Raw genomic sequence first — 13,649 nt, 5'->3', positions numbered from 1 at the left:
AAAGGGCGCATGCGCAGAATTTTTCTTTTTTTTTTTTGTTCACAGATATAAAAATAAAATAAGGAAGAATGAATAACTGTGGACAGGCAAGGAAGAAAAAAAAGGAAGGTGGTGGGAATTATTTATTATTCCCATTTGTCACTTTCTCTAACTCATACCAATAAAAAAAGGAAATTATGGGGAAAAAAAAAATAAAACAAGAGTGAGGAAGTCTAATGCGAAGTGTACGATTACTGTAGTTATTGTATTTTATAGTACTGCAAACACCATAAGAGTGGAAGTATATATTGGAAGAAACCTGAAAGAATGTTTAGGGAATATGTGAATGTACGAATAATAATATAAAATGGAAGAACTATCTAAAAATGATGCAAATTGGAGCGTATAGTAGTCATACAATAACGGAGAGCGATGTAAGGAGGTTCATACGGAACTGGCTGAAGAAAAGGATGATGTTTACGGAAGAGTCAGTGAATGTAAAGGAATAAGTACATAGGAGTGAATGAATTGAGGGATTTTGCATGTATTATGAGTAATATATAAAATTGGGGAATATATGTTCAGGTATACATGTGTATATATTTAATATTTGTGCGCACTACAGAATGACTTATGGAATAATATAACAAGAATTCTAGGAGGAATAAAGGATTATATGAGAGCGGAACCGAAGGAGATTCAAGATCAGTGTGCCGAAGACATGTATGAGCATACCATAGGAGAGTATGGAAAGTGGAGCAAACCTTTATGTAAAGCCTTGATTAAATTGATGTTTTACATGAATGGACTGAATCAAAATTTTACACCCATGGAATTACACAAAGAGACGGATGATGAGAAGAAAGAGGAGTTAGTGTTACGGTGTGTTGTGGGAAATATAGTCATTTTAAGCATGTTTAAAGATCATTGCCAATTTGAGAAGATGTTGGTGCACAGTGCACATGCTACCGAATCAATGTTAAGTATGATGGGGAAAGAAAATAATGTGGGGGAATGTGCGCAAGTAGGTTTCTCTAATCAGAAAATAGGTGCAAGGTTAGTCGGAGATTTAGTAAAAGATTGGATACAGAGTAACAAGCGTACGTGGGGCGATTATGGGGCTGTTGAGAGTGATAAAACGAGAGCATGCAAGAACGAAAAGGATATAGAAATTGCAGAAGATAAAAAGAAAGAACTGGAAGAGAAATTACAGAAGGTAATAGGGTACAGTGGGGAGAAAGTGCAAGAAGTGAAGGAAATAGTTGAGAAGGAAGAATTTATATCTAAAGCGAACGAAGAAGAAATATTGAAAAAAATGAAAAAGGACGATCCAGAATTAGCGAAGGATATTGAGGCAGTTAAAAGGGAAGTTCATGAGGACCAACAAAAGAAAGCTCAGGGTAAGAGTCCAACGCCACCTACCACCATGACTAACAACACACCTACCCACCAACCACCCCTAACAACCCACCTACCCACCAACCACCCCTAACAACCCACCTACCCACCAACCACCCCTAACAACCCACCTACCCACCAACCACCCCTAACAACCCACCTACCCACCAACCACCCCTAACAACCCACCTACCCACCAACCACCCCTAACAACCCACCTACCCACCAACCACCCCTAACAACCCACCTACCACCACCTTAACAAGAACCCTAACAATTTTCCTTCCAACAACCCCTCTAACAAACTTCCTTCGATTTTCTACCCATTCACTACCCCCAAGCATCATCACCCGTAACCTCCTCCACAAATAAAGAATCTACTCCTCCTCCTCAACCAGCAGCAACATCTGATCCATGCTCCTCCACCCCATCAAAGGAAGAAGAAGCAAAAAGAGAAGAAAGTGAACAGAAAGGGGAAGAATTAAGGGAGGCATGGAACGAGAAGCAGAAAGAGTGGATGTCTAATGGAACATTAGAGCAGGTTAGGAAGGCAAATTTCGTGTGTGCATTGTTATGGTATTTTTTAAAGCAAGTGAGAGCAAGAAAAACAAAGAAAAAGGAAAAAAGAAGAAAGAAGAAAGAAAGGAAGTAATAAAAAGAGGAACGTGAAGGAAAAAAAGAATAAAGGGATAAAAAAAAATAAATAATAAATGAGAGAAAAGAGAAGGATGAAAAGAAAGAAAAGAAAAAAGTCCATTAAGGGGGGCACATATATATGGAGGAAGGGAGGAAGAAATAAATCTATAAGTTCATATGTTTATTTCTTCCCCTTTCTCCTTATTTTCAGGGTGAAATAAAGGATGAAATGGGAAAAATGTTCAAGGAGTTGGGAGAATATATGGGAATGAGTCCAGAACCGAAGGACATACAGAAAATTTGCGGTGCGGTAATTATATTACCGGGGCAGGATAGAACACAGCCTAAGAAAGTATGCAAGTCTATTGTCAAAGGAATTTATTGGATGGAAGGATTAAATAAAAACGGCAAAGGAATGAAAAGAGGAATTGAGAAGGAGGAACCGTGGAAGTCATACTTAAAATGTGTAATAGGAAATACGGTAATATTAAGAATACTTAAAGATAAGTGCGGTATGCGGTCAGTTATGAAAGTTATCTCTAGTACTATGCAGGGAGAAGGGGAACATTTTCCAGTGAAGAACATGAGTAGTACATGCGATTGGGTTAAAGTTGAGGATATAATGTCTGGGGAAGAGTTAATTGGGGATGAAATACGAACATGGTTTAGAGGAGCAATAAGTAAGAAGGGTGGTGTTCCAGGATTAGAGCAGGTAGTGGAGTGGATGCGGTGTAAATCCGACCAAGAGAAGGAGAAGGAAGAAAAGGAACAAAGTGGAACTTGCAATAATAACAGAATTATAGACATATTAGGAGCAGGAAGATCAAAGCAATTACGAGAATTAGTTGAAACGAAGAATGAGGATGAAAAGAAACCAGAAGAAGTAACACCACCAAGTACAGAAGAAACAGGTAAGAAAGGGAAGAATGGAGGCTGTTCTCATATGGATGGTGTTGATGATTCTCAGGTGCCGAAGGAAATTGCATGCCCGAAGGATGAAATCCTAACTCCCAAGCTCCAGACTGATACTGTTGATACTAATCTCTTTGAATCTACAGGTAGGGGAACGTTTAGTGTAGTGGCAGTTACAGAAAATAATGCTCAGAGTCCAAGACAACCAGGTTCTTCAGGTACGGAAGATTCTCCAACATCAGAGGGACCCAGAACTAATGAAGTAGGTCCATCGGGAGTTAAGGGCCCCGATGGTGATCCTACTTATACGAATCCTAATCCCGGTCCACAAGGTCAACCAGAAACTGGAACAGAAGCACTTCCTGCCAATAGTGATCCAAATGCAGCTACCCCGCAACCAATTGATAAAGGTTCCGCAAGTCCAAGTGCTCCAAAGGGTGACCCAACTCCTGGTGTCGGTGGAGGTGGTATCCCAGGGGTTGCTCCCCCTCAAGGAAGAGGTGTTATTAGTCAGAGTCCACGTGCATCAGGAGTCGGAAAAGGTAGTCAAACTTTTCCAAAAGCACCGGAGGCTGTTCCACTTGTTAGCAAGATTGACAACCTTCCTGATCTCCTTACCCCATACCTTCCTACCATACCTGTGTTCCTTGGTATGTCTGTTATGATCTACTTCCTTTGGAAGGTAAGAAAGAATAAAAGAAGGAAGAAAAGGAAGAAGAATAAAAAAAGATGGAAGAAAAAAAAAAAAAAAAAAAAAAGAGAGGAAAGAAAAAAAAAAAGAAAGGGGATGGAGAGTTTCCCGGTTTAGGGTGTAATGTCTCAGTTTTAGGGTGTAAGATTTCAGCTTTAGGATGGGAGATTCCAGTTTTAGGTTTCTGAGTTTAAGGTTCCGAGTTTCAGGGTATAAGGACAACAATGTGACCTCGTTGTTCAGCTGTTTCAGGATATAAGAAGAACAATGTGGCCTGGGGTGTTTAGCTGTTTTAGGGGTGTAAGGACAACAAATGTGGCTTGGTATTTCATCTGCTTTAGGGTGTAAGGACAACAAGTTGAGCTCGGGTTTAGATCATTAGGGAGGGGTATACATCTAAATTGTTCATAGAAAATAAAAAATAAAATTAAGGTGAATGATTACGTGGGGTGTATGCAGGATTTCGCATTTTAGGGATGTGTATGTAGGATTACGCATTTTAGGGATGTGTGTATGTAGGATTTCACACATTAGGGTGTGTGTGTATAGGATTTCGTGTTTTAGGGGTGTATGTAGGATTTCACATTTTAGGGTGTATGTTTGTAGTATTTCGCATTTTAAGGATGTATGTAGGATTTCACATTTTAGGGTGTGTATGTGTAGGATTTCGCATTTTAGGGGTGTATGTGTAGGATTTCGCATTTTAGGGGTGTATGTGTAGGCTTTTTCGCATTTTAGGATGTTTGTGTAGGACTATTTCGCATTTAGCTTAAAAGTAGTAATTCTTGTTCGTAAAAACAGCATACTCACCCCTTTCTAGAAAAACATTTTTTTTTTTTTTTTTTTTATCTTCTGCTTTCAGTATTTTACCCTCGGTAAGCGAAGACGGCGTCATAGAAGAGAGGAACACTTAAGCTCTCCCCCCTTAGAAGAACAACTCCTTGCTCATATGAACGACCAGGCAGATGGTCCACATGAATATACCTTAGTAAAGGAACGAAAACCTCGTTCTACGCCTATAAAAAGGAGGAAAAAACGTGCTGTTGGTCACCGTACGATTATTGATATTCATTTAGAAGTTTTAGACGAATGTCAGAAAGAGGATCTGCATTTGACGAAGGAAAACTTTTTTGAAATTTTGGTTCAAGAATTTATGGGATCACAGTTTATAAAAGAAAAAAATGTTCCTAAGGAAGATCTTCCTATGGAACATGTTCCAAGTTCAGAATTCCGCGTTTAGGGAGGAAGATTTTCTTCCTAAGGGAGCTGTTCCTACTGAAGATGTTCTTAAGGAACAGGTTTAAAGTTCAAATTCCATGTTTAGGGGAGGAAGACTTTGTTCCTAAGGAAGATGTTCAGGAGCAAGATGTTCCAAGTTCGGATTATGGGTTTAGAAAGGAAGAGTTTGTTCCCAAGGAAGAGGTCCAATGTTCAGATTCCGGGTTTAGGGAGGAAGACCTTGTTCCTAAGGAAGGTGTTTCTAAGGAAGATGTTCCTAAGGAACAGGTTCCAAGTTCAGATTCCGGGTTTAGGGAGGAAGGCATTGTTCCTAAGGAACAAGTTTCTAGGGTTGATGTTCCTAAGGATTAGGTTCAATGTTCAGATTCAGGGTTTAGGGAAGAAAACTTTGTTCTTAAGGAACAGGTTCCAAGTTCAGATTGCAGGTTTACGGTGTAGTAAATATATTTTTCTTTTTTTTTTTTTTTTTGTTTTGTATTGTATTAAATTGTATACGTTCATGTGTGGTCAATATAAGCGGAAAAAATTTTTTTTTCCAGTTTACGAATGTGTTGGGATAATTTTTTTTTATTGAAGATCCAAAATATGTTCATAAAATTTTTTTTTTTTATTTTGTTATAGTTTTTTACGTTCATAAAATTTTTTTCACCATTTTTAAATACTCTTTCTGAAGAGTGTCGGCACCTTCTTTTTTCGCACCCCCGTTTGGAGATACCTTATCTCAAGTTGTTATTTAAACATACAAAGGAAGGAAGGAAAAAAAGTAATGAAATATGAAGAAAAGGAAAATTGCAAAAAAAAAAAAATAAAGTGTCTTACAAAAAAAGAGTGTGTTCTTACAAAAAAAGAGTGTGTTCTTACAAAAAAAGAGTGTGTTCTTACAAAAAAAGAGTGTGTTCTTACAAAAAAAGAGTGTGTTCTTACAAAAAAAAAAAAAAAAAAAGAAACGAACTGTGTACACAATTACACAAAATTTTTCCATGTCATATGTGCGTATGAAAAGAATCAAAATTATAAGACGACAAACTGGCAAATTGCCCAAAAGAAAAAAAGAAATGCCCTAAATATAAATGTTGTCACACAGAAAAAATTGCAAAAAAGAAAAAATTTGTCCAAAAAAAGAAAAATTGCCCTAATATAAAATTTGTCACAAAAAACGTGTTACAGGGAAAATTGTCCAAAAAAGATTTCCCTAATATAAATTTGTCACACAGAAAAAATTGCGCAAAAAGAAAAAAAAAAAAAAAAATTGTCCAAAAAGGGAAGGATGCCCTAATATAAATTTGTCACACAGAAAAAAGTTGTCAAAAAAAAGTTGTCCAAAAAAAAATGCCCTAAATATAAATATGTCACAGAAAAATTATCCAAAAAAGAAAAAAAATGCCCTAATAAAAATTTTGTCACAGAAAAAAAATTACAAAGATAAAAATCCACAACAAAATAAAAAAAAAAAATTTTAATGAACATATATTTTGGATCTTCAATAAAAAAGAAATTATCCCAAACAAATCAAAATGAAGTGAAAAAAATTTTTCACTTCCACTTATATTGATTACACATGAAGGTAAACAATTTAATACACAAAACGAAAAAAAAAAAAAAGAAAAAATATTTACTACACCCTAAAACCCGGAATCTGAACATGGAACCTGTTCCTTAGGAAACTTTTCTATAGGAGCACCTTCCTTAGGAAGAAAGTCTTCCTGCTTATAGGCGGAATCTGAACTTGGAACCTGTTCCTTCGGAACATCTCCCTTAGGAACAAAGTCTTCCTCCCTAAACCGGGAACCCATGAATTTTTTAACCAAAATTTCAAAAAAGTCTTCCTTTGTCAAATGCAGGTCCCCCTTTTGACATTCGTTTAAGACTTCTAAATGAATATCAATAATCATGCGGCGACGTACACCACGGCTACCAACAGGGAGATGAACGCCCTGCTTTTTTGACCTCTTCGTTTTTGTTGGAGCAGAACTTGGTTGTCTGCGTTCCTTTACTAAGGTATATTCATGTGGACCATCTACCTCGTCGTCCACATGATCAAGGAGTTGTTCTTCCAAGGGGGGAGAATCAGGTATTTTATGTGCTCTTCTAGAACGTCTTCTTTTGCCAGGTATGACAAAATACTGAAAAAAAAAATAAATAAAATAAAAGGAATGTTTTTATTAGGGCGTAAGATGCTATTATTATGATTATAATAGCCATTATAATATAAGAGCAATGTATGCATCTAAGGTAAAAAAAGGAAATGTTAGAAGGTGTGCGTTCCTTTTTTTTTTTTTTTTTTTTTATTTTTTTCTTCCTCTTTTTTTCTTTTTTTTCCTTTATTCTTTTCTTTCTTTCCTTCTTATTCCTTCTTTTTCCTTTTTTTTCCTTCTTTTTTTTTTTTTTCCTTTTTTATATTCTTTTTATACTTCTTGTTTCTTACCTTCCAAAGGAGATAACTTATGACAGAGACAGAAAGGGACACAGGAATTAAAGGAAGGTAAGGAAGGAAGGAATCGACCCCTTCCTTCCCTGCCTCCCTTGCCTTCCTAGGGAGAGGTGGAATTGCCTTATGTCCATTTTTCGCCACTGGAAGATGACCTTTCCCTTTTCCTGCTGTGTGTGGTGTTGTTTGTAATGTTGATGAAGGAGTTGTCTGTACACCTTGTCCCCCTCCTCCTGAACCTTGAGCACCACCTAAAGCACCTCTACCTGTATTGGGTTGAACAGCCGCAGGAACACCTGCAGATGGGGGACCACCACCTCCTTGAGAACTGGCACCATCTTGTTTTGTATTACTAACGGAAGGCTCCGGAATAGTGATAGTAGCAGTGGCTTCCTGCACTACCTTCGTTTTACTTGCATCATCCTGTGTTCCATCGTGATTCTTTGTTTCTGTAGGGGCTTGTGCGTCGGAGCCAGCTTTTACATCTAAGAAATAGATAAAATAAGGAATGGAAATATATGTGAAGTATGATCAGGAGAGTGTTGTGACTTGAGGTGGTCAGTGCACCCTAATATACTAGAGTGCATATTACCCCGGAATATTTATTCCACCCCCCCCCCCCTATTACCTGGATCTTTGCGTGTTCCTATAACTGTAGGGGTGGTTTCAGCAGACCTAGACCCTGGTTTAGCTTTGTTTTCTTCGATAAAACCAGGAGGGATTTGCGGTTCCACTTGAACAGTAGGCTTCTGAAAAGTGACTTCACTTATTTTACCTGTACCATATGTAATTAGGTCCACAACATCGGTGTCATTCCTGGGACTACTTCCACCGGCAGGACCGGGTACATAACCTTCCGAACCAGTAGGAAGTTCATCTTCCTCTTCCTGTTGTACATGTACATTGGAATTATTCTTACCTGGCGAAACTGAACTTTTCGGTCCACCTGAAGTGTCGTCCTGTGACCCTCGCGCAGGCTTGGTGTCGACTAGGTCTCCTAATTCCTTTGATCTTCCCCAATTCATTAGATCTATAATTCTAACACTCCTACAATTTTTTTTTTCATTTTTACCATCACTCATTTCTTCCCCTGATCCACATTTCATCCATTCCGTTATCTCCAATAAACCTGTAACACCACCCTTCCTACTTTTCGCTCCTTCTAACCAATCTTCCATGGTTACTCCAATTAATTCTCCTCCATTCTTTATATCATCCGTCTTAACCCAGTCACATTCCATTCTAGTTTTTCCACTATTTGGAAAATGTTCCCCCTTTCCTTCCATGGTATTAGCGATAACTTCCATAATTGGTTCTATATCACATTTATCCCTAACTATTCTCAATATAACGTTATTCCCCATTATACACTTTAAGTATGATTCCCATGGTTCCCCTTTCCCACTTTCCACCTTCCATCTATTTTTCCCCTTGTCCCATCCTTCCATCCAGTAGACTACATTTACTAGAGATTTGCATATTTTCTTTAATTGATTTGTGTCACCCGGCCCTTTTCCACTATGTTTCAAATGTCCACATATGTCCGCTATCCTCGTTGTATTTCTTTTTTCGTCCATTCCCATATAATCTTTCAATTGACTTAACATTTGCGTCACTTCCTTCCCTACATTTTCTTTCACTTTATCCTGAAAATAAAGAAAGGAAAAAAGAAATAGACATATGAACTCATAGATTTGTTCCTTTCTTCTTCCTTCATAAGTGCCACCATAATTGATAATTATACATTTTTTTTTTCCCTATTTCTCTCTCTATTTTTTCTTTTTCCTCTTATTTATTCACTTTCCCCTTCCTTCTACTGCTCTTTTATTTCTTCTTTCATTTACTTCTTATATCCTTTTGTCTTTATTTTTCCTTTCCTCCATTCATTTCTCGCTTTTCCTTCTTCCTTCTCCTCTTTTTCTTTCTATCCTCCCTACTCCGCAGGATCACAAAGTGAGACCCAGAAACAAAACATCCTCCTCCTTGTCCTGTTTCCTTCCCCCCCCTCTCCGGTTGTCTCCGCTGTTCGGTTTCCTTCCCCCCTTGTCGAGTTGGACCCCTGGTCCAGTTTCCTTCCTCCCCTTGTCCGGTTCACCGAGTGTCCGGGTACCCTGTCAGCGAGGATTCCTTCCTCTAAGGTCCTTAGACGCCCCTCTACAATTAATCGGAGGTAACCATCTGTCTGCTAGGAGTTCTTCCTTTTCAAACCCTTCATTTTTTAAAATACCAGGCCATAAACCCCTATCCCTAAATCTGAAATCCGAATTTCTATAATCCCAAACCCGAAATCCGAATACCTATACCCTAAAACCTGAATCCTGAACACTGAACCGTAAACCCTGAAAGGCTCAACCCTCCTCACTCTTTTTTTTTTTTTTTTTTTTTCATTCCTTTCTCTTAATTGATTCTTCTCTTTTTTTGCTTCATCTTTTTTATTTTTAAAATTATATTATTAGTATATATGGGTGCGTGCTTGGTCCTAATTCTTTTTTCTTCTCCTTTGAATATATAGTCATATGTGTTCGGCGTTATTCTTTTTTTTTTTTTTTGCCTTTTCTTTCCTTTCTTTTAGAAAAATATCATAACACTGGACATCAGATTTACCTTCCTTACCTTGTCTAATGGTTCACCCTTTGTCCACTCTTCCTTCTTTTTTTCCCATGCAGCTCTTAATTCTGTGCCTCTCTTTTCACTTGCTAGCCTTTCTGGATTTGATTGGGTGGAGGAGCATGGATCGGTTACCGGTTGGGGTTGTGTTACTGCAGCAGCGGGAGGTCTTACTGCTGCTGGTGCTTCCGGTGGTTTGGCAGCAATGGGTTTTGCTGCTGTGGGACCTGGTTTGACTGCTGGAGCAGGTGATGCTTTCTTCTCTTCCTGTACTTTCCCTTGAATTTCACTTTCCAGTTTCCTCTTCATGTCATCCTCACTATCATTAGGATCAATTTTCTTCACTACTTGGTCTGCACCTTCCTTTGATAGAGTTTGACCTTTTTCCATTATTTCCTTTATTTCGCTTACTTTTTGCTCTATGTCCTTCCCTTCCACATTTTCTTCCTTTCCTCCTCCTGTTTCCTTCCTGCCTGCCTTACTTGCTCCTTTGTCGTTACAACTGCTCGCCTGACTCATAACATGTGTGTACTTCCCTACTTTATTATCGTTCTTCCAATCCCCTGTTTCTATCCAATTTGCTATTGTTTGACTAATTAATTTCCCCCCTATTCGTGCATCTTGACGATTAAATGCACTACACTTTTCATCCGTCATTTCCTTCTGGTGCAACAACATCACGGTTCCCCCTACCATTCCTGACACATGTGGAAGTACCTTCTTAAAAAGGCAGTGACTTCCATATAATTCTACTAATACTGCATTCCCCACAACACACCGAAGGTACGTGTCCACTATATCCTCGCCATCGACTTTCTTCCTTACTGCTAAATCTTGCGTTAATCCATTAGTGTATAGTACAACTTTCATCATAGCTTTGCATAACTCCTTTTCTGCACTGCCCCATTGAACAATATCATTCTCCCCGGCATCCATTCCGTCCTTGCATAGATCTCTTATTCCGGGTTGCTCACCCTTAAGAGTTTTCATAAGATTTGTAAATATTGTCTTCATGTCATCCCATATTTTTGCCTACCATTTAAGCAATAATTAATGGTGCATGTATATATCTTATTATAAACATCTGTAAAAAGTGCCTTTACATATATAAATTCTTGTATATCCATCTTTCCCTTTTCTATATATATTTGCCTACATCAACAATTTCCTTCATATGACTGTGCCCTCTTATACCCTTAAACCACCTGTTCATTATTTCCCTAACAATATCTGTCATGGTGCCTCTGATATTATTAATTGATATTTCCTTTAAAGAAAATTCAAGTGACCATTTCCATTATGGAGTCTTATCCATAAATTCCTTCACTATGCTTCTTATACTTCTATCATTTTCTTTAATTTTATTTCTACTTCCTTACACTCTTCCGAACTCCTTTACAATCTTTTTTCCCTTTTTTTCCTTAATTCTACTTTTTAATTTATTCCTCCTTCTTTTCACTCTTCGATTATTTCTTCCTTCCCTTCACTATACAATGCCTTCCTTCGTTATACAATGGATTTCCTCCTCTAAAGAAAAGAGAAGGAAGAAGGGAAGGAATTACTCATCTTCTTTCTTTCCTTTTTTCCCTTCTTTTCTTTTTTCCTTCTTTCTTTTTTTTTTCTTTTTTTTTTTCTTTTTTCTTTTTTTTCTTTTGTTTTTTCTTTCTTTTCTTTCGTCTTTTTTTTTTTTTTTTTTTTTCTCTTTTTATTCCTTCTCTGAAAAAAAAAAAAAAAAAAAAAAAGAATCCTTTCCTTCCTTATATACACTGCATTCTTCCAAAAAAAGAAGGAAGAAGAGGAAGGAATTACGCACCTTCCTCCCTTCTTCTTCTAAATTTTCTTCTTCCTTTTCTCAAAAGAAATAACTTTCCTTTTTTTTCTTATACATTACATTCTTCTAAAGAAGAAGAGGAAGGAGGGAAGGAATGGGAAATTACGCACCTAACTTCCTTCTTTTTTCATTTGCATTCTAATTTTCCATTTCTTCATTTTTTCTTCTTTCTTCTTTTTTTTTTTCTTTCCTTTACAAAAAAAGAGGGAGGAATTATTCACCATCCCTTCCTTTTTTTTTTTTTTTAATTTTCTATTTTCTATTCTTTAGTTTTTACTCTTTTCCTTTTATCTTCTTTTCTTTTTCCTTTTTTCACTTTCTCTTTTTCCTTATTTTTTTCCTTCTTTCAATGCTTTCTTTTTTCAAATTTTTTCCCTCAAAGAAAAAATTTGCATGCAACCTTCCTCCCTTATACCCTCCCTGTACACTACATTCTTCCAAGAGAAGAAAAAGGAGGAATTACCTATCTCTTCCTTTTTTTTTTTTTTTTTTGTAGGAAAAAAGGGATAAAAATATAAGAGCAAATAGAAAATGAAAAGGAGAAGGAGAGAAATAAATATATGACCGAGCTCCTGCAGAAGAAGAAAATGGAAGCAGAGGACAAAAGAACCATAGAAACCGGGAATTACTAATATATACGCCTGTGTGTAGAATGAGTAAGGAAGTCATCCATGCTAAAATGTGTCTCTGTATATATAACAGGATTTCTTTCCCTGACATATTCAAACCCCCCCCCCTCTCACCCCCTCTCACATATTCACCCTCACATAGAAAATGTATATATATATTAGGTTAGTTCAGCATTCTCCTTCACTCCCCCTCATTCCGTTTTCCAGTGTACAGATTATACTTTACATATATGAATGTTACGTCATTGTTTATTTTTTTTTTAATTTCTTTTTTTAAATGAAGATTTTTAAACAAAGTGTTTGAACAAAGGGTTCTGAATTGACTACTCATTCCCCTTTCCTAACTTATGCATATATTCTTGTATATACTACACTCCTATCCACTCTTCTTTTTATATTATTCTTTAATCAAAATTCCCCCCCTTCATTACACAATACTGCCATTGGACCATTCCCCTTTTCTGTTTGCGTTTTTAAATGTGAACGGAAGTTTATCAGTACATTGGAGGAGGAATTTATCGTGCGCACACCGCAAACCACTCTCCTCTTCCTTCCTAGACCCACCTTTCAACTCTTTCCTTCCTTTGATCCTCCTTCCTTAGACCCCCATTCCCTTCCTCCTTAGATATCGTTTCCTTTCCTTCCATCCTTAGACCCAATTTTCCTTCCTGCCTCCTTAAATCCTTCTTTCCTTTCTTTCCTTATTCCTTCTTTCCTTCCTTTCCTTATTCCTTCTTTCCTTCCTATCTTTCTTTCCCTAGATATTCCTTCTACACGTAAGACCCCTTCCTTCCAACCACCCCTAACACAACCTTCCATCCACCTACCACCACCCTAACAACCTTCCTTCCATCACCCTAACCATCTTCCTTCCTTCCATCACCCTAACCATCTTCCTTCCTTCCACCCCTAACCATGTTCCTTCCTTCCACTCCTAACAACCCACCTACCTCCTAACACCCCTAACAACCTTCCATTCTACTACCCCTAACACAACTTTCCTTCCACCAACCACCTAACAACCCACCTAACAATCCACCTAACAAACCACCCCTAACAATGATCCTTTCTTCCCCAAAACAACGATTTGTAACGGTTCGGTATGATTCGTTACGTTTTGGTACGGTTGCTGGTACGCTTTGGTGCGGTTTATTTTGTACCTAAACGTAGAGGCAAAAGAATAGATACCATAAAAGCAACAATGGCAAAACCACTTGCCATCCATGCATGAGGTGGTGGTGGACTGCCTATAGAAAGGACCACAATCACACCTATACAAAACAGAGCTAATACATATAA

The 13,649-nt window shown here is 37.6% G+C and overlaps 2 protein-coding genes across 2 annotated transcripts; one reads left to right on the top strand and one right to left on the bottom strand.

The window, feature by feature from the left end:
• Nucleotides 1-4,565: 4,565 nt before the first annotated feature.
• On the top strand, nucleotides 4,566-5,206 carry PCOAH_00020560 (SICA antigen; the record flags this gene model as incomplete). The annotated part of the gene is made up of 2 exons (XM_020058865.1): nucleotides 4,566-4,836; nucleotides 4,857-5,206. 2 exons carry the CDS (start codon nucleotides 4,566-4,568, stop codon nucleotides 5,204-5,206), a joined length of 621 nt encoding a protein of 206 aa, XP_019914659.1.
• Nucleotides 5,207-6,477: 1,271 nt separating this feature from the next.
• Nucleotides 6,478-9,012, bottom strand: PCOAH_00020550 (SICA antigen; the record flags this gene model as incomplete). The annotated part of the gene is made up of 4 exons (XM_020058864.1): nucleotides 6,478-6,978; nucleotides 7,686-7,768; nucleotides 7,912-8,929; nucleotides 8,962-9,012. 4 exons carry the CDS (start codon nucleotides 9,010-9,012, stop codon nucleotides 6,478-6,480), a joined length of 1,653 nt encoding a protein of 550 aa, XP_019914692.1.
• Between the last annotated feature and the right edge of the window lie 4,637 nt (nucleotides 9,013-13,649).

This window comes from Plasmodium coatneyi, chromosome 8 (assembly GCF_001680005.1).
Source record: "Plasmodium coatneyi strain Hackeri chromosome 8, complete sequence".
NCBI classification, from domain to species: domain Eukaryota; phylum Apicomplexa; class Aconoidasida; order Haemosporida; family Plasmodiidae; genus Plasmodium; species Plasmodium coatneyi.
The sequence above is the reverse complement of the archived record's forward strand: the minus strand, read 5'-3'. Positions and strand labels throughout refer to the sequence as shown.